At 34.0% G+C, this 22,524-nt stretch overlaps 1 protein-coding gene across 1 annotated transcript in view; it reads left to right on the forward strand.

Annotated features, from left to right (window-relative positions):
- Window positions 1–22,524, forward strand: part of CNTLN (centlein) — a 320,561-nt gene that overhangs the window by 221,555 nt on the left and 76,482 nt on the right. The window contains exons 15-18 of the mRNA XM_036261826.1: window positions 2,462–3,000; window positions 8,824–9,001; window positions 17,126–17,216; window positions 17,309–17,532. Coding sequence (XP_036117719.1) covers window positions 2,462–3,000; window positions 8,824–9,001; window positions 17,126–17,216; window positions 17,309–17,532 — 1,032 coding nt within the window. The remainder of the gene's footprint in view (window positions 1–2,461; window positions 3,001–8,823; window positions 9,002–17,125; window positions 17,217–17,308; window positions 17,533–22,524) is intronic.

Raw genomic sequence — 22,524 nt, forward strand, 5'->3', positions numbered from 1 at the left:
GTGCGGGTGGCAACTATTCGATGTGTCCCTTTCACGTTGATGTTACTCTCTCTCTCTCTCTCCTTCCCACTCTATCTGAACAAAATATCAAAAAAAAAAGAAAAATGTCCTCGGGTGAGGATAAAAAAAAATATATATATATATATATATATATATATATATATATATATATATATATAGTCTTATCTTACATTATAGTCTATATATATAGTCTTATCTTACATTACCCTGGACTCTAACATACTAAAATATTTTTAAATGTATTTATGATAAGTATACTTACTATTTTGGGCAGTGACTGAAGACCACTGAAACTGAAGAGATTGTAAATAGTTCATTATTTGTAGTATTTTTTACTAAATGGAGAAAAAATTTGGATATAGAGTGATTTGGAAGAAGTAAAAAAGTTTCAACCAGAGTTCATGTATTTTTGAACACTGTATTTTTTGTCACATTGTCCAGCTCTTCAAATATATATTTGCATTGAGAAGGAACAAAACATTTCTTTAACTGAAATACATAGAGGTCTATAATAGCCTGGTACAAACATTTTCATATACCTCTACTCCAGGTCAAGAATAAGCCCTGTAAAGATATAGATCCAATAGCCCTGGCTGGTTTGGCTCAGCGGTTGGAGCGTCGGCCAGCAGACCACAGAGTCCCAGGTTCGGTTTCTGCTAGGGGAACGTACCAAAAAAAATAAAATAAAAATAAAGGTATAGATCCAATAATAGATGAGGATAACATACTGTGGAAAACAGTGATTAAAATTCACTGAGATTCTTCATATTTTATTAGGAAATATTCATGTTCCAGAGCAGGATAACCAATCAGTAAATGACTATTGAATTAAATGAAGGTGTTATACTCACAAGAGTAGGAGGCACAGAAGGTTAGGCCAATCAGAGAAGAATTAAACTCATGTTTAGGAAACAACTTCACCAATCCCAAGTAAAGTCCAGTAAACTGGAAAGTTTTAAGAGTATGCATGTTTCATCTTGTGTATTTCTGGAATATTATTTTAAATCATTAATTGTCAATACATCAAAAATGTTTTCTTCTTTGAAGAATTTTGTTTTAAAAGTAAATATCAGACCATATTGTTTTTCAATCATTTAGGTTTCTGCTTAACTCAGTTTTTTTTTTATTTCAGTTCTTTGTTAATTTTCCATATACAGGGTGGCAAAAGGAGGTTTATAGTTGTTCATATGGAAAATAATATAATAATTAATAAATAAGAATACACGAATAAACCTTGTGTTTCACATACAACTGTAAACCTACTTTTGCCCCACCCTATAGATCTGGGCAACTCTTCTTCCCCTATATGGTTTGTATAACAGTGGGAGGAGCACATAATCCTGAATTTGTTTTTATTTATTTTATTTTTTTGGTACGTGCCCCTAACAGGAACTGAACCCGGGACTCTCTGGGCCACAGGCCGACGTTCCAACTGCTGAGCCAAACTAGCCAGGGCCTGAATTTGAATTCCAGTTTAAACCAGGAAATATTTACCTCTATGTGTTACTTAACTTTTCAGAGCCTTCATTTCCTTTCCTGGGAAGATAACTGTTGGCTCTACTGATCTCATATGTTTCTGAGATGATCAGAAGAGGTGATAGTTACAAATCTCTTTCATAAATGGTAAAATTTACTTTTCAAAAAATAGGGATTATTTTTCAAGATTTAAATTCAGATCAACTCCTTATTGGAACTCATGGCTTAGAATGTATTGCTCTTCCTTTTTTCCCAGACTTACAGCATTTAGATCCTATCCTTTATTAGGTTTATTTATGTAAGTGTCCAAATAGTTTTTGAAATGTTTTAAGGTCAGGATGTTGTCATTTTTCTGTCTTACAATGAACATTGTAGATTGAAATAAATAAAAAAATTTTATTCATATGCAACTTTGAAGTAATTATAATTTAAAATTGTCAGACTTTTTTTTTTTTTGTAGAATGTTCCTTTATGGTGTAAACTAAAATTACATTTTTCTAATTTAGAAATAAGTATCCTTCATAATTATTTTATGTTTAAGCCATCAGTTTTTCATGATTGTTAATCAAAAAAATATTTTATTAATAAAGTTATTTTATCAATAAAGTTTCTCTATGTACCTATTTTATATAAATTGTTTTTCTCTGAAAAAATTTTATTCATAATGAGTAGACTATATTGCCAAAGCACTTAGGATCTCAGATAACTCTGCTTAAAGTTTATTAGCATACTTATGTCTGAGCCACTTTGTATAGAATTTTAACTTCTTTTACTGTCTGTCCTTTATTCTACAGATGTATTATTACATTTTTTAATGTACCTGAGAATTATTTAGGAATTAATTTAGATTTATATTTTCCTTGTGCTTAATGAAATTTTATTTACTTAAGTAAGAAATGCTAATAAAATAGAATGGATTATGGTTTTGAACTTTTAAAAGAATAAACGAAACTCTTCTGTTTAGGTCATTGAATTGGAAAATCGGCTAAAATCTTTTGAGAAAAGGTCCAGAAAATTAAAAGAAGGGAATAAAAAATTAACAAAAGAAAATGATTTCCTGAAATCCCTCTTAAAACAGCAGAAAGAAGAGGCAGAGACCAGAGAAAAAGAACTAGAACAACTACAAAAGGGGGGTAAAGATGTAGAAAAAGACAAAGCTGAACTTCAAGTAAAAATCAGTGAGCTGGAGAGAGAAGTCACTTTCCTCAGGAGACAAGTGGCAGAAGCTAATGGGTTGAAAAGTGAAAATGAAGAGCTGATGAATTCAGTGGAGAAATTGCAGCGTTCAGTAGACAAAGCTAAATCTGAGATGGCCACCCCAGAAGTGAGATCTGGGCAATATGATTGTAAAACAACCACTACCAAGGTTAAATTTAAAGCCGCCAAGAAAAAGTGCTCTGTGGGTCGTTACCACACTGTTCTCAATCACTCCATCAAGGTTATGAGCAATGTGTTTGAGAACCTCAGCAAGGACAAGGACTGGGAGGATGTGAGTGAAAGCAGGTAAGGCTCTCATTAACTTATCTCTGTGGTAGAGACACTGTGCCTATGTAAAGCACCAGCAAATGGAGATTGAATTTCAACTACTGTCGATTTGGTATTCAGAAAAAATACTGTCAGATCCTTTGAAATATCTTGGGAGGTCTTGTTCTGAGCTTATTGACTGAAATTTGCATGCAAAATTAGCCACAACTGCATGAGTATTTGAATAGGTGCCAGGAAACCCAAAAGAAGGCAATGCTTGATTTCTTCCAGTGATGCTATTTTCATGCAGTCATGAGGCTTGAAATTGACAGTTTGGCAGGTTGATTTAATTTGCTGTCCCTTTGCATATTCACCACTGACAGCTAAGGATTCCCAGGCAAGCCTACTAAGTCGGTTTAGTTATCTTGTGACTTGCCAACCTGGGAGGAGAAACATTTTTCCCCCTTAATTTAGTTAGATAAATTTTGAATGACCCATTTCAGCTTGTTACCAGATGTCTACAAGCTGTTTAACATCCTTTAAATTAAGAACCATCTTCACTAATTATTTCATGTATGTATTATGCAAAGTCATTGTACTAACTTTAATTGAATGGTGGTTAAAATTTAGTTCTTTAAAGTTATAGCTCTGCAGATTCCTAGTCTTAAGTTATATAACCCCTAGTGAGTAGCAACAGGAGAATACTAAAAATCTGTAACATTTCTTTCCTTTATCCCTGGCTATGCATTCATATATGCACTTGAAGCACATCAGTAACCACAAGATAAATGGATAATAGGACACCTCTCTTAGACTTAAATAGAAGAGAAGTTTAATGTTGCCAGAATTGTTAACAGACAAATTGAACAATTTTCCATAATTCGGACTTGTTTTATAATGGCATATATTTCCTTTTATTTTCCTAAGTGTTTTTTTTTAAGTCCCGAATAGTGGTCTGCTTTAGATACAGCGTTGGGGGTTGCGGGGAGGGGCACAGAAAATATATAACTTTCCTCCTACCTTCTAAATTCTGCTATCTGGGCTAATAATCAAATTAATATAGACAGATTAACAGGAGAAAACATCCAAGATTTATTAGTATGGATGAAAATGCGGGTATATCATAAGATATGAGACCTAAAATGCATTGAGCAGTTGAGGCTTACATGTCATTCTGAATAAAAGAGAAGTGGGGCAGGGGTCTGGAATTCCAAAGCAAGTAGGTAATTAACAGGTAGGAGAAAGAGCAAACATACCGGCAACAAATTCTTGCTTGGCCTTCCAGAAATAGCAGGACACAGAAGGAAACAGATTTTGCCAGATTTGTTCCTGTCCATCACATATATAACTCATATGTGCTGAGGTGAATATGCTACAGTGGATATGCTAAGGTACCCTTCCTGAAGCAGGTTTTTTAAATCTGAATTCCTTTAGGCAAGAAGGGGGAGGTCAGAGGTTCTTTTGGAGTCTTTTCTTTCTTAATAACCAGCTTAAAACCAATATCACAAAGGATACATTTTGGGATAATAAAAGTTTTGGTCCCCTTAGGATGTCTCTCAATAGTTTCCTTAAGCATAGATATAGAACTGAAACTTACCTTAAAATGTTCTCAAACTTGTGTACATATTAGAATAACCTGGGGATCTTATAAAAATTCCAAAGCTCAGGCCACACCTCAGTACAATTCAGTCTTAACTTCTGGAGTGGGATACAAGCTTCAGTATTTTTTTTTTTTAAATACCACCTGAGGATATTTTTTCCATTTTTTTTTTTTTTTTTTTAGGTGGAGTGGGAGGGAGGAAAGGAGAGAGAAAGAGAGAGAGAGAGAGAGAGAGAGAGAGAGAGACATTGAAGTGAAAGAGACATATCGATTGGTTATCTCCCGCATGACCCTGACCAGGGCCCCAGGGCGGGGGAATCAAACTTGAGACTCTGGCCATGGGCCAATGCTCTAACCACTGAGCAAGACCAGCCAGGGCAAGCGTCAGTATTGTTTAAGTTCTCCAGCTGATTCCAATATGCAGACAAGTTTGGGAACCACTGTTTTAAATGATCATTGGGTCAAGTCCCTTGTTATCGTGTTGCTAGAAAAATGAGTGGATTCAATTTCCCCATCACTAGTGGGAGTGGGGCTCTTGGGGCACTGCTGGAATAAGCATTTCTGGAGGTCCCCATGAGAAGCTGAGATGTGGTAAAAGACTTTATTTTCATGGAGTTATATTCCTTGGGTTGTAAAGTCCCAGTTCCTTTAGTCCAGTCCTGGAAGAGGGGTAGCTGGGAATTCAGCAGAGCTAAAAATAGGGCCAGTGTCTAGAGTTTTCATTCCTTGGTGGAGCTGGGTCCAATGTAGCATCAGGCATTAGGCTAGATTCAGTCCTTGAGTCCATTGTGTGGAATCCACATGGCTGTGGGCCACATGGGCAAATGCAGTGGAGCGTGCCTCCTGCAACACGAGGGCAGGGGCACAGGAAATCAAAGGAGAGCCAAAAGGCCAAGAGAGGAAGAGAGAGTACTTTCTTTGTTTAGGAGTTTAAATATTCAGATTTAATGCCCTTGCAGTGGCCACACCTGTTCTGGCCACTGACTTGTTCCCAGGTGTGACTGACAGGTAAGCATCTTCCTATGTTATTCAGACTTCACTGGGCATGCATCTAAACTGCCTTTGTCTAGTCCCTTCTCCCAGCGATCTGTGGGGAATAGACCTGGAGTGTTAAACTGTAGCTTTCTGTCAAAGCTGTATAAATGTCACGCCTGTATTTTCTAGTCTCCCCGTAGATCCTTTTCTGTTATTTAATAACCAGGTTATTAATGGTATCAAATAGGCAGGTAAAAAACTCACAAATGAATTTATGAAGGTAAGGAAGACAGACCAAATCTGCATTTCCATTCTTTGTTATTTCTTCTGAGACTTTTTTTCTGGTTCTCAAAAATTAGAGATAAAATGCTAGTTAGCTTAAAACCTACTAAACACTTATTTATGTCTTCAAGGAAATTCTAGTTTTAGCTACTAATTATATCTCAGGCAGTTGTCACTACCACACTCTTCATAATATAGTGGTCTACTTTACTCATGTGTGAGTATGTATATATGAATAAATACATGAAAGTTAAGTAATACACTCAATTCTAATTTCATCATATTAGTGCATGTGCAGAAGGTCACATTTTGGGAGATATATCACACATTATCTCTTAAAACATAGGGTTGTCATTTAAGTTATTTAGCAGTGAAACTCAATTGTACACTGTGAGGATTAAGTGTTAACATTTCTTGCCTGACAGAATATACTTAAAGATCGTTCAGCTGCAAAGAATTCTTCAACAATTAGAAATCCCATGGTGGAGCGTAAGGACTTAGGAACATTCTGTTTCTTTTAGCTTTTCATAGTCTGAAATATAAGAAATTTACTTGGGTACTGAGGAAAATAGAACTTTGTTTTTTATATATAAACATATATCATTATTTCCTTATTAATATTTATTTCTTATGGTTGCATAGTATTATAAGAGCATGCTGTCATATGACAAAAATAATGCAATTTAGTAATGAGTTTGAAGTTCTTTATTCAAGGGACAACAACCCATGGATTAGGGGATTGCAGAGCCTAACAAGCAGTGGAGCACTCTTCCTGAGGGAATTTTGACAAGAGGGTTTTATAGAGCATTAGAAGAGGCAATGAAGAAACAGGGCTGACTGGCTAGGAGGTTGGGTATTCCATAATAAGGCTAGCACATCTTATTTAAGCTAGCTAAAGCTGAGTTGGAAGATTGTGATTGGGGTAGGTTAGATTTTCTTGACAGTGAATTGTGGGGCAGAAAAATTAATTTTTCTTCTACCCTTCTAAGTTTTTCTGGCTGGACTAATAAACAAATTGACATGAGACAGATTAACAGGAGAAAATGACTAAATCTATTATGTATGTACATACTGGGATTGCGTTCAGATATGGGAGTTGTGGTTTGGGACTTCAAAGGGGAGAAAGACAGTTCACATGGATATAGAAAAGCAAATGTTTGCTGGGACATCTTTAACAATAGGACACAGAGAGGACTTTGATCCAAATGGTCTTCCTAGGTTCCTCCCTGTGTATCACACATTAGTGTATATTAAACTATAGTTATCTATGATTATATCTCCCCTACTAGAGGAGGTTCTTTGTGTAAATTATTTCAGGCAGTAAGAGGGAAGTTCAAAGGTTTTTCCTGAGTCTTTTGTTCCTTGAAAATAACTAGTTTAAGATAATCAGTATTCCAAAAGGCGTCTTTTGGGGTGGCAAACTCTGCTTCCCCTCACAGGTATTTCCCATAAATGTAGCTGACTTAAATTTAGATTTCTGACCTGGGCTGGGCCACTGGGGCATCCTGCATTTTGTGGGTTCCAATATCAGATTACCTTTACCAATGTCCATTCAGTAATGGGTGATAATCAGGAGTTGTTAATACCTTAAATAAGAAAAACAATTTCAGCAAAGCATATTTATCTAATTTGTGGATAACATGACATTGAAAGGATTGGGAACTATTTTATAAAATAGAATAAAAATCCCCAAGATCTCAATAGACTGGGAAGATACAATTATACACAAGCCTACAGGGTTCTTTACTTGGCTATAAAATGCCATTTGCCCAACTATACAATGGGGAAAATATGGGACTTTGCAACAGTGTACCTAAAAATATTTTATGAGGCTTTGTTAAATCCTGTATGAGTTTATAGTACAATATACATGCCAGAGAATCTTATACAATTTTAGTTTGCACCTACCAGGAATTCTACTAAATGCTTCTCATAGTGCACTTGGAATATTAAATTGAATTTTGAACATAATGCTCCATCCAAATAAGCTGGAGCACATTCAAGAGTGACCAGGGTGGGAAAGCATCTCAAAAACATACGTACTAGAAATATTTGAGAAAGCTAGGGATGTTTTTCTTAGAGATGTGTCAAGCATCATATATATAACTGTGTTTATTTTTTTGTTTCTTTTTTAAAATTTATTTTTAATTAATTTATTTTTGTTACAGATGTTTCTCCCCCCCCCACTGATTACCCCCTTCCCTCTCCCTCCTCGCCTTGTCCCCAGCTTTGTTGTCCATGTCTATTGTTCATGCACATGCATATAATAAACCATATAACTGAGTTTAAATAGTTAAAAGATCATCCATGTGGAAAAGGGATTGGATTTACATGTTGTGCTCAACCTCAGCACTTCTAATCTTTCTTCCTTGCTTTATGTTTTCTCTTTAACACACATTATTAATATATTATATATTTTACTCTTTCTTATTGTTACCTGTTTCCCCTCATTCTACTAGGATGAAAGCTACATGAGAGCAGGGATTTTTATCTGCTTTATTCACTTACTACTTTATCTCTAATGCCCAGGAAAGTACTGGGCACATAGTTGATGTTTAGCAAATATTTTATTGACTGACGGATGGCCCTAAGAGATGATAAGTGAGAAAGACAAAATGTGAGAAAGACACATTTTTCCTAGAGTAAGGAAAAACTTCATTAGAAATGTTAAAGCTTTCTGCCCTGGCACTGAAAGTAGTGAGTACTCCAACCCTGGAAATGGTAAAACTTGTTCTTCCTGAGAAACACTTAGTAGAAATACTATAGAAGTGATGATTGTTTGCATTTGATACTAGACAATCTAATTTCTTGATGAGGTTTTATAATTTTCTAAAATATATTTGGACTTATTTCTTTCTTACTGCTCAGAACCAGTAAGTGCTCAAATTAAATGTACAGCTTTATATGCAGTATGTGCTATAATAGTATTTGGTCTTGAACTTAAAAGAGGTACATTTAACAACTCTTCTTCTTGGGTTTTATGTCCCCCTTTTCCCCCAAATCAGTGATTCTGAAACACAAACCTCTCAAAATTTGGGAACAATTATTGTAGAAACATCCCAGAAAATAGGTCCTATAGAAGATGAAAGAGACCAGAAAGAAAGTGATCAAACAGAAGACAGCCAAATGCAAGGAAAAAGAATGGTACAAATATATTCAAATACAGATGGCAAGACCCCAAAGGTATATGATACGTTTTGCTTACTTATAGGCTATGTTTTTTATTTTATTTTATGCTTTATTACTTAAATCAAGTTTTGTTGTCAGTGATTTAATTTGGATCCTTAAAAATTAACTTTTCTTTGAAATATGCAGTGCAAATGCACACTTCTTAATATTTTTCAACTCCAGTTTGTTACTATTTTTTGTGTAGATAAAATGGAAATAGATAGTAAACTCCTAAATATAAATCTTAAGGTATTTGTATTCTAGCCAGAAAAAAAAATTAAAGTTAATAATAAGTTCATTATTGTTTTCAGGTATATGAAATATACCAAGTGTAGAAAATTCCGAGGATACTTTTCCATGTATCTTCAAATAGAGTGGGAGGAAGAGAGAGAGAAACAGGGATGTGAGAGAGACACATAGATTGGTTACCTACTGCATGACCACAGCCAGGACTGGGAACTAACTGCAACCAAGCTACATGCCCTTGACCGGGCATGTGACTCTTTGGTCCATGGGCCGATGCTCCAACTACTGAGCCAAACTGGCCAGGGCAAAAAATTTTATTTTTTATTAGCCTATATAATGATACTTATTTAGTTGAACTAAATCTATACATTTCTAGTATTTATCTAATTCCCCAATGTGTTTTAATCTTAAAAATTAATGTTCTAAAAAAATTAGTGTTTCAAAACAGTTTACTTGGTAACTCTTACTATGGATACATCATGTCACCAGAGGGTTTAACTGTTTGAAATAAATCAGGGAAAAACAGGAAAGATAATTTTGTTGTAAAAAAAAATATTTTAATTAACCTATAGGTTTCTTTTTTTTTTTACATGAATTTGTCAATCTTTCTTTTTTATTATTATTTTTAATTAATTAATTGATTAATTAATTTTTGCCTATCCCTAATTTATTTATTTATTTATTTTACTAATTTTTCATTTTTTTTGTTACAGATGTTTCTCCTTTTTTACCCCATTGGCACCCCCCTCTCCATCCCCCCTGCCTCCTCCCCGGCTTTGTTGTCCATGTCCATTGGTTATGCATACATGCATATAAGTTCTGTGCTTTATCTCTTCCCACTCCCTCACCCTCTCTTCTAAGGGATGTCAGTCTGTGCCCTACTTCCATGTTTTTGGCTCTACTGTATTCCTCAGACTGTATGTTCATTATATTCTGTATATAAGTGAGATCATGTGGTATTTGTCTTAAAACGTGTGCCCTGGCCAGTTTGGCTCAGTGATTGGAGCGTTGGCCTGTGGACCAGAGAGTCCTAGGTTCGGTTCCTGCTAGGGGCAGGTACAAAAAACAAAACAAAAAACGTATGACCCTTGTAAAGTACCAAAATTAGGTACTTTATTTTATTTTTTTATCCTCACCCAAGGACATTTTTCCATTTTTTGTTCAGATAGAGTGGGAGGGAGAGAGAGGAAGAGAGAGAGAGAGAGAGAGTGAGAGAGCAAAATATTGACATGAGAGGGACACACGACCAACCAGGCAACCAGGGCCGGGGACGAACTGCAACTGAGGTGCACGCCCTTGGCGGGAACCGAACCCAGGTCTCTCTGGACCACAGGTCAATGGTCTAACAGCTGAGCCAAACCAGCCACGGCCAAAATTAGGTACTTTAAAGGGTGAAATATATGTGCCTAAATGCATTACATAAAAATAAATTATGCCACAGGGAAGGGGGCTCTCGGAGGTAGGAAATAGGATAAAGGGGGGATAAAGGTGATGGAAGGAGACTTGGGGTGGTTAACACACAATACAATACAGATGATGTGCTGTAGACCTCTACCTCCAAAACCTATATAATTATATTAACCAATGTCACCCCAATAAACTCAATTAAGAAAAGAAAAAAAAATGAAGCACTAGACCAAATGGACTTAATAGATATCTACAGAGAATTATACCCCAAAACAGCAGAATTCATATTCTTTTCCAGTGCACATGGGACATTCTCAAAGATAGACCACATGTTAGGACACAAACTAAGTCTCTACAAGTTCAAGAAGATTGAAATCATATCAGGCATCTTCTCAGATCACAATGGCATGAAACTAGAAATCAATTGCAACAAGAAAATGCAAAGGCATTTGAACACATGGAGGCTAAATCGCATGATATTAAACAATGAATGGGTTACCGAAGACATCAAGGAAGAAATTAAAAACTTCCTGGACACCAATGAAAATGAACACACAACACAAAATCTATGTGATGCAGCGCAAGCAGTTCTGAAAGTGAAGTTCATAGCACTACAGGCCTACCTCAAGAAACAAGAAAAATTTCTAATTGACTATCTAACCTCACAACTTAAAGAACTAGAAAGCCAACAAAAAGAAAACACCAGAGCAAGTGGAATGAAAAAAATGGTAAAGATCAGAGCAGAAATAAATGACCAGAAAAAGAATTCAAAGGATCAATGAAACAAAGAGTTGGTTTTTCGAAATGTTAAACAAGATTGGTGGACCCTTAGCTAGACTCACCAAGAAACAAAGTGAGAGATCCCAAATACACAAAATCAGAAATGAAAGAGAAGTAACAACTGACACCACAGAAATACAAAGGACTGTTAACAAATACTATGAACAATTATATGGCAAAAAATTCGACAACCTAAGCAAAATAAACAAATTTCTAGAAACACATAGTCTCTCAAAACTGGACTGGGAAGAGATAGAAAACATGAACAGACCAATAACAACTAAGGAAATTGAAGAGGTAATCAAGACTCTCCCAGCAAACAAAAGCCCAGGCCCAGACGGCTTCATGGGGGAGTTCTACCGAACAGTCAAAGAACTAATACCCATTCTCCTCAAACTATTTCAAAAAATTCAAGAAGAAGAAGACTTCCAAACTCATTTTATGAGGTCAGCATAACTCTAATTCCAAAACCAGAAAAAGACATTACAAAGAAAGAAAACTATAGGCCAATATCCCTGATGAATATAGGTGCCAAAATCCTTAACAAAATACTAGCAAATTGGATCCAGCAATGCATCAAAAAAATTATTCACCATGACCAAGTGGGATTCATCCCAGGGATGCAAGGCTGGTATAATATTTGCAAATCAATAAATGTGATACACTACATAAACAAAATGAGAGATAAAAACCACATGAGCATATCAATAGATGCTGAAAAAGCATTTGGCAAAATCTAGCACCCATTTCTGATAAAAACGCTCAGCAATGTGGAAACAGAGTGATCATATCTCGACAAATAAAGGCCATATATGAAAGACCTACAGCCAACATCATACTCAATGGGAAAAAACTAAAAGCATTTTCCTTAAGAACAGGAACAAGACAGGGATGCCCACTTTCACCACTCTTATTTAACACAGCACTGAAAATCTTAGCCACAGCAATCAGACATGAAGACAAAATAAAAGGGATCCAAATTGTAAAGGAGAAAGTGAAACTGTCATTATTCACAGATGACATGATATTATACATAGAAAACCCTAAAGACTCTCAAAAATCTACTAGACTTAATAAATGAATCTGGCAAAGTAGCAGGACACACATTTAACATCAAGAAATCGACAACATTCTTATATACCAATAATAAACTTACAGAAATAGAAACTAAAGAAACAATCCCATTTACCATCATGGCAAAAATTTGGGATACCTAGGAATAAACTTAACCAAAGAAGTAAAGGACCTATATGTAGAAAACTACAGAACATTGAAAAAGAAATAGAGGAAGATATAAAAAAGTGGAAGCATATACCTTGTTCATGGATTGGAAGAACTGACATCATTAAAATGTCATATTACCCAAAGCAATCTATAGATTCAATGCAATCCCCATCAAAATACCAACGACATATTTCACAGATCTAGAACAAATACTTCAAAAGTTAGAACAAATACTTCAAAAGTTCCTAGGGAACCAAAAAAGACCCCGAATAGCCACAGCAATCTTGAAAAAGAAGGACAAAGTAGGTGGGATCACAATACCAGATATCAGGTTATATTTCAAAGCTACTGTAATCAAAACAGCCTGATACTGGCACAAGAACAGGCATACAGACAAGTGGAACAGAACAGAGAACCCAGAAATGGACCCGAGACATTATACTCAAGTAATATTTGACAAAGGTGGCAAGAGCATACAATGGAGTAAAGACAGCCTCTTTAATTAATGGTGTTGGGAGAATTGGACAGCTACATGCAAAAAAATGAAACTAGACCATCAACTTACACCCTCCACAAGAATAAACCCAAAATGGATAAAAGACTTAAATGTGACTCATGAATCCATAAAAATCCTAGGAGAAAATGTATGCAACAAAATTTCAGATATTATACGCAGCAGAATTTTCACTGATACATCACATAACCTAAGGCAAGAGAAACAGGAAAAAATGAACACGTGGGACTATATCAAACTAAAAAGCTTCTGCACAGCAAAAGAAACAACCGCCACAATGGAAAGGGAACCCACCATATGGGAGAGCATAATTGCCAATGATACATCAGATAAGGGGTTAATTTCCAAAATATAGAGAGTACTCATAGAACTCAACAAAAGGAAGACAAATAAACCAATTTAAAAATGGGCAGAGGACCTAGACACCACATCAAACAGGACATACAGGTGGCCAAGAAACATATGAAGAAATGCTCATTATCACCTATCATCAGAGAGATGCAAATTAAAACAACAATGAGGTATCACCTCACACCTGTCAGAATGGCCACCATCAACAAATCATCAAACAAGAAGTGTTGGTGAGGGTGGAGAAAAGGGGACTCTAGTACACTGCTGGTGGGAATGCAGACTAGTACAGCTACTATGGAAAACAATATGGTGTTACGTCAAACAATTAAAAATTGAACTTCCATTTGACCCAGTGATCCCGCTTCTAGGTTTCTTTTAAAATTAGATCTGAAAGTGTTTACTTTTTCAGGTCTGGCAAGAACTTTGGAAGAAAAAGTGCAAGGATGATAAATGTCTATTTTAGTTACCACCAGAATAAAGTTCATATCAAGAATTATATCCTAGCCCGGCCAATATGGCTCAGTGGATTGATCATCGTCCTATGGACTGAGAAGTCCTGGTTCGATTCCCCATCAGGACACATGCCTCGGTTGTGGGCTTGATCCCCAGTAGGGGGTGTGCAGGAGGCAGCTGGTCAGTGTTTCTCACATCAATGTTTCTATCTCTCTCTCCCTTCCTCTCTCTCTAAAAAAATCAATAAACACATTAAAAAAAAAAAAGAATTATATGCTAAGTGTCTGCTGAGTCATTGATTAATTGGTAAAGAATAAATTTTATAGAAATTTCATATTTTGTCATATTATTTGGGTGGGATTTTCTTTATTTGCAGTCATTTATGTGTAGCATAATGTCTTTGTAAATAAAAGTAACTCATAATTCCATTCATATAATAAGAGAGTGTAGTATAAACTACTTTGAATAAATCTATGTTCAGTTTGTCGTCAGAAAATAAACATTGACCAAATTGTAGCAATTATGTTTTGAAAATGTTAGAACTTCTGTATAACCCCGAAGATAACCATTATTTTAACTTGAATCACTAATTTCTTTTCTTTATAATTTTATCTCTCTTATGATTAATTTAGTATGTTTTTCAATTTTATAGATTCTATACAGTATATCTTCTTTTGTGTCTGGCTTCTTTTATTCAATATTATGTGGAGTTCATTCACTTTTATTGTTGTATATTATACTTCATTGTCTGACTATACCACAGTTTATCCATTCTACTGCTGAATTTTGGGCTACTTCAGTTGTATTTCTTGCAAATAATTTTCCCAACAAATAGTCTTGTACATTCTTCCATTGTATAAGTGTGGGCATTACTATAATGAAATATAAGCAATGGAATTACTGCACCAGGTTATGTTTTTATAAGACCTTAATTGATAGTGGTATTTTCCAAGTGTACCAATTTGTTATACCTACCAGCAAACTATGAAAATTTTTACTGCTCTGCATCAACACTTGGTATATTAGTATTTCTCATTTCAGCCACTTTTGTATATATTTGAGGTATGTATTTTCCAAGTGTTGTACCAATTTGTTATACCTACCAATAAACTATGAAAATTTTTACTGCTCTGCATCAACACTTGGTATATTAGTATTTCTCATTTCAGCCACTTTTGTATGTATTTTGAGGTATGTCATTGTAGGTTTAATTTACATTTTTGTGATTAATCTTAAGGCGTTGAGTACTTTCTTGTGATCATTGACCATATGGAATTTTATTGTAAATTGCCTTATCAAGTCTCTGCCCATTTAAAAATGAGTTGTCTGTATTTTTCTAATTTATTTGTAGTTATTCTTAAAACAATCCAATTAGAAAATGGGCAAACAAGATCAGACATTTCACCAAAAAGGATAAATGGATGACAAATAAGCATACACATGTGGGCACATGTGTGTGTGCACCTCCCCCCCCCCCCAAAGGCGTGTTGTGGGCTTGATTCCCAGTCAGGACACATATCTAGGTTGCTCTCTCTCTCTCTCTCTCTCTCTCTCTCTCTCAAATCAATAAATTATATTCTTGGGTGAGGATAAAAAAAAAGACCCTGATGAGATGCACATCTATTAGAACAACTAAAATAAAGAATAGTGACAATACTAAATGCCGGCAAGGATGTAGTGAAACTGGGTCTCAAACATTTCTGGTGTGACTATAAAGTAGTACAGCACTCTGGGAAATAGTTGGCAGTTTCTTTAAAAAACTAATCATATACTTACCGTACAAGCCAGCTATCTCTCTCTTGGACACTTACCCTGTGTTGCTATTTAAGTAGAATTTCAAGGTCACAAGGGATTATCACTTGTTCTGTATTTTGTTGGCCACTTTGGTGGTCACTTGTTTCTTAATTCCTGCTTTCACTTCATTTTTGGCCTCAGAATTTCCCTTAATATTTACCATGTTACAAAGACAGTTTAACTGTGTTTGTTTCACAGTATGAGCATTTTTTTCTGAATTTCTAGGCAATAATATTGGAAAGGGAAATCTAGTGCTTTTTTATTTTAGGTCTATTTGATTTGACACCAAGTCTGGTGACTAATATTTAAATTTGGTAATTATGTTTTGGATCTTTTTATAGTGCTCAGTAATAGCATTTAAATATTAGTTGAATCTTAATAAAGCAATGAAACTTTAAAATTATATCTTATATACTGGTTTAAGGACAAGTTCAAATGAGACATTTCAAAAATATTTTGAGAAATGAAACATAGTTTAAAGAAAAGTAAGTATTTCAGAGGAAAACCTATCTTAGATAGGAGTTTCTGGTATTTGTGTTAACAAATCAGTTTTATTACTTTAGAGCCATGCCTTATATATAATACAGTATAATTTACGTATCCATTAATATAAAATATAGTGCTGATTGTCAAAGTAATATTGGGTCAAAATTTTTAAAAAAATTTACTCTAATAATTTATTTGTTCCTGAATTGGAATCTTTGAAACAGATCTTTAAAGAAGTAGTTTTCTAGATTGATATTGTTACTGTTTCCCAACCAATAAAGTCTTGAATAAGACCACCTATTTAATTATTAGGATTTATAATATTTTGAAACATATTCCTATTTAAAATTTTGCTTTGGGAAAGCTTTTTCTAAATTGATGAAATGTTTGTGAACAAAAGTCAACATAGCTTTATTTTATTTATTAAAAGTCAACATTTTATTTAGTGTATTAGAATGTCATGAGGAATACATGTAACTTCAAGGAAACTTACTTTATCATCAACATTATTTTAGCTTCATTTGTCAGAAGGATCTGTCAGTCAGAGAACAGTATTTGAGAAAAGGACCTAAATTCTCAGATAATTAGTTATTAAATATTTTATTTTTGTTGCTTTTGCTATATTTACTCCTACATTTATAAATGGTTCCTAAGTTAATTTACTACTTTGTGATTGATTTTGTATCTTCTGCTCTCTAGGTCAACTTTAGTGTACCCATTATGTTCATTTATGAGTTCTTGGTATCAATTATAGAATTTTATTGTCTAGACTTTTATTAACTGCATAAATAAACATGTTTTTAAATTAAGAAATATTATTATTATGTTGTTTCACTTGACATTATTGAGTAATATTCTAATTTTTATGAAACCTTCAAATTTAGGATTATTCACATTACAAGAATGCCAAAAAGCCAACTTTTCAAAAGAAGAATGGTAATCAAAAGAGTTCACATACAACAGTTCCTGCCAGAGGTAAGAATGCATATGTAATTAACAGTGTCTTTGTAATTTAATGTGATTTAAAAAATATTAACAACATTATGTTATATGTTATATTTTTTCAGTTAACAGAGAAAAATGGAAAAATATAACTGCCCAGAAATCAAGTAGTAATATTATTTTATTACGAGAAAGGATTATATCTTTGCAACAACAAAACAGTGTACTTCAGAATGCCAAAAAAACAGCAGAAATGTCTGTTAAAGAATATAAAGAAGTCAATGAAAAGCTCCTTCATCAGCAGCAAGTATCTGATCAACGATTTCAGACAAGCAGACAGACAATAAAGGTAAAGAGAACTTCAGAAATAAATTATAATAGACTATATTATAAAGTATATATTTTGGCCCTGGCCGGTTTGGCTCAGCAGTTAGAGCGTCAGCCCACATGGATCAGAGAGACCTAGGTTTGGTTCACTAGGGGCATGTACTTTCGTTGCAGTTTGTCCCCAGCCCTGGTTAAGGTTGTGTGGGTGGCAACCAGCTGAAGTGTCTCTTGCACCGATGTTTCTCTGTCTCTCTTCCTCCTTCTCTCCCTCCCGCTCTATCCGAGGGTGAATGCAAAAATGTCCTCGGGTGAAGGATAAAAAAAAGTATATATTTTGTTTTATATGTATTGTTTGGTTCATATTTGTTTGACATGTCTATGAGTTAAAAAATATTTCTAAGCATTGCTAATTAATGTAATTGGTTTAATACCTAGATTTTTTTGATGAGGTCATATTAAACAACAACCTTTAGGAGGAAGAGAACTCCAAATAAAAAAGATAAATGCTCTACCAACATTCCTTTTTCACTTAGTTTTTCTTATCTTAACATTTTTATATATTTATTAGCTTATAAATTATTTTAAACTCAGGCTCCAAAAATGCATATAGCTTGCCCGTTTGCCTATGTCTAAAAGTTTGAATTTATCATAATAATTCACATTATTAACTGGTAATTCCCTCAGTTCCTATTTGCAAATACTAGTTTAAAATGCGAAGATTTTAATATAAATATCTATTAATATCTTCCTATAACTTATTTGTGCTTCTTTTATTCAGGTGAATTGAGTTTTCTATAACAATTTTTAGACATATTATATGTTATTGCTGGTTGTCATAATTTAATCTTAAAGCAAATGAAAAAGAAAAGATTATTTTTTTCACAAGTCTTCATTTGTTTATATGTTGTTTGTTTATATAAGGAATGAATATTGGAAATTTGCTATTTTACATAGAATAATTTTTTCAAACATTTTAGAAAATAATTTTTAAATCATGATCACAAAATTATAAATTATACGTAAATTCTCTACTTCTAACATTAAGCAATGTTCAGAAATGTTTTAATTATAAAGGACTTAATGTTATACTTGTTATGCTAATAAATGTTTTGGCCTTATTCCAAAGTAGCCTTATACCCAAACCTGATCCATGTTTCATATATATATGGTTCAGTTGGTTAATAGTGATGTTCAACTCATCCATATTCTTGCTGATTTTCTATCGATTATTGAGAGTGAAGTATTGGAATCATCCACTATTATTATTTTCTGTAAAAACTTTAATGAAATAATACATACGATACAATTCTCTAATTCAATTCATTGTTTATTACCATATTGAAAAATTGTACAACCATCACCAAAATCAATTTTAGAACATTTTTATAGCCTTAAAAATACACCCTGTAACTTTAGCTATCATATCATCCTTCTATTCCCGCATTTCTCCCAGCCCTAAGCAGCTACTAATCTGTGTTCTGTCTATGTGGTTTTGCCTTTCTAGACATTTCATATAGATGAAGTCATACAATATGCGGTCTTTGTATGCGGCTTCATTCACTTAGCATAATGTTTTCAAAGTTTTCCATGTTATAGAATGTATCACTATTACTGTAAAGACTGAAAATTTACTCTTTCATAAAAACATGCAAAAATGGTCAGGAATCAACATTTTCATAACACTGAGTACAGAATCTAATCTTCTAAGGGTTAGTGTAATATTTTGAAGGCAATTAATTGATGACTTGAAGTTACACGTTTCTAAGAGATGAGTTTCTTAATAAAAGTTTTTTACATGAAAATTATAAAGCATTTTATTGAGACTTTGTGCACGCTGAGGAACACTTAGATTCCTCTCTGAAACTGGAAATTAACCAAAGACTTGGCAACAATCTGGGGAATGTTTATTAAAAACAAACAAACAAATATAGCTGAATTTAAATAAAAACAAAAAACTGTGGCATTTTAATTTACCTTAGTTCCTTCCATCCCCCAGGCTCCCAGCTCAGCAGTAGTCTGGAAAATATGATGGTCTGTATGGCCTGGCAGCTTCCAGAAGAAGCAGAATGGGGCTGGGGAACCTTCAAAGCCCTATTCCCAAATAGATGTCATCATTTGACCTGTCTGATAGTTCCCTGCTAGACCCCAGTTAAAAAGATGACTCTGATCTCTTTCAGTGTGAATTGTCTTTTTCTGGGGGAGAGTAAGGAGCAGTGGGAGGAGATGGTTGTCAAAAACCATTACAGACAAATGTTTTAACTTTCGTTTGCCTGAGTTGATGGATTCTAGTTTTAGGTCAAGCAGTATGTTAACCAAATAAGTTAAGTTGCGGAATGAGATGTTTATAAGAGTTTTAAAAAGTTCTGACACATTCCTAGGAAATTGGAGGACACATGCCCATTAGTTAATGAATGGCTAAATAAATTGTGATATATACATACAAGGGAATATTATTAAACCACAAAATAATAATGAAGTATTGATATATGTTACAACATGGATGAGCCTTAAAAACATTAAACCTAGTGAAAGAAGCAAGTTACAGAAGAGCACATATTATGTGATTCTATTTGTATGAAAATATCCAGAATAGGCAAATCTATGGAGACAGAGAGTAGATTAGTAAATGTTTCAGACTAGGAGGGACAGAACAATATGGGAATGATTGCTAAAGGGTACAGGTTTCTTTTTAAAGTGATAAAAATGTTCTAAAATTGACTGTGGTCATAGTTGAACGTATTTGTGAATATACTAAGAACATTGATCTGTATACTTCAAATGGGTGAATAGTGTGGTATGTGAATTTATATCTAAGAAAAGCATTTTTTAAACATTGGTTTTAAATAGGAAAATAAAAGACAAGTAGTAGCACTTATCTGAATGAATTTTGCTGATAATACATTTATCATCGATAGAATAATATAATAAAAATCATTATTCAAATTAATGAAGTCTACTGCCGACATAAAATTTTATTAGGTAATAAATGTTATGGTAAAATGTAAGAGCTACGTAACATTTTTAGGTATATAAAGAACCTACTATTACATGAAGCACTTCAATTATTATTAAACTTGACAAAGTAAAATATATTTAAGGTTAATTTTCTTAAAATTAATTTCTAATTAAAACAATATATTTTCTTTTCCTAACATATTCAATTCTCAATTGCAAAAATGAACAGAGAATAGAAATATGTTAAAACTAACAGTATTGACTAGCTTTTCCGGTTTGAATGCTTAGTTCTTTGATTTAAGAGACTTATTCATATTTCATCTGAAACATGTGGAAAATGAGTCCCAAATCTTAAGAATAATAAGATGTAAATGCCAACCTTTTTTGTTCTAGCAATACTACTCAAGTGAATTGTGGCCGTGGAAACGCCTTTATACTCACATGTGTGTCATCATACAGATGTAAACAGCATTGACTCACAGGCAAACTACCAGAATTCATACTATAAAAGAAAATGAAGTTTTACTCATAAGTGCACCTTTTAGAAATTCTTTTGAATGTTTTATTTTAAGTAGTAAATAATTATATATAGCAACTGATAGATAACAAATGTAAGTGTGAAATTTTATATACTGTAAAATTTATTTTCTAGAAAGCTTTCTCCTGAAATAGTGTTTAGAGAAATCAGAATAATCCTTATCATTCATTTATATGAGTTATCTTATTATTTTTTTGTGTTTGTTTAAATAAAAAATAGATTTCAAGAGGTGTATTACCACTATAGATTGAATTATGCACCCCCCCCAATCATATGTTGAAGTCTTAGTCCCCAATGTTATGGTATTTGGAGAGGGGTTTTTGGAGAGGTAATTAGGTTTAGGTGAGGTTTTAAGGAAGGGGCCCTGATGGTAGGCTTTGTGCCCTTATAAGAAGAGACGAGACACCAGAGCTTTCTCTACCAAGGGGGGACCAAAAGAGAAAGTAACTGTCTGTAAGCCAGAAAGAGAACTGTCATTAAACCCTGCTGATCTCATAGTTCCAGCCTCTAGAGTTGTAAGAAATTAAATCTCTGTTGTTTAAAGCAGTCAGTCTTTGTTTTTTATTAGTATAGCAACTTGAATAGATTAATAGAGATTTTGGTACTGGGAGTTGGGTGATGTTGTAACATATACCTAAAGATATGGAAGGAGCTTTGAATAACGGGTAGATGCTGGAAGAGCTTTGAGGTGCATACTAGAGATACGGACATAATAAGAAATCTGGAGAGGTCTCAGATGGAAATCAGGAACATGTTATTAAAAAACATGGCAATTCTTTCCTTGACTGAACTGTGCTAGTGTTTTGCAGAAGGTAAAACTTGTGAGCATTGAATTTATATATATATATATATTTTATTAATTTTCAGAGCTGCTTTAGGTTTACAGCAAAATTGAGGGGAAGGTACAAAGATTTCCCATATATCTCCTGCCCCCACATGCATAGATTCCCCTGTTATCAATATCCCCCCTGGAAAGGTACATATGGTATAATTGACAAACCTTCATTATACATCGCAGTCACCCAAATTTCATAGTTTACAGTAAGGGTCACTTTTGGTATTGTACATTGTTTGGGTTTGGACAAGTGGATGTGACATGTATCCATTTTTATTGCCCTAAAAATCCTCTGTGCTACACCTCTTTAACCCTCCCCCAATTCCTGGCAACCATTGTTCTTTTTACTGTCTCCATAATTTTGCCTTTTCAATGTCATATATAGGCATACGCCAGAGATACTGGGGACTGGTTCCAGACTACAATAATAAAATGAGCAATGTGATAAAGCAAATAATAATTGATTTCAATTTGTAAAAAATTAAACATGTGTGAAGCACAATTAAGCAAAGTGCAATAAAACGAGATATTGCCATAGTTGGAATCATCCAATATGGAGGCTTTTCAGATCAGCTTCTTTCTTTTAGTAATGTGCACTTAAAGTTTCTCCATGTCTTTTCGTAGCCCAGTAGTTCATTTCTTTTAATGTTGAATAATAGTCTGTTGTCTGGATGTATGACAGTTTA

The sequence above is a fragment of the Molossus molossus genome, unplaced genomic scaffold, assembly GCF_014108415.1.
Source record: "Molossus molossus isolate mMolMol1 unplaced genomic scaffold, mMolMol1.p scaffold_m16_p_14, whole genome shotgun sequence".
In the NCBI taxonomy this organism is placed as follows: domain Eukaryota; kingdom Metazoa; phylum Chordata; class Mammalia; order Chiroptera; family Molossidae; genus Molossus; species Molossus molossus.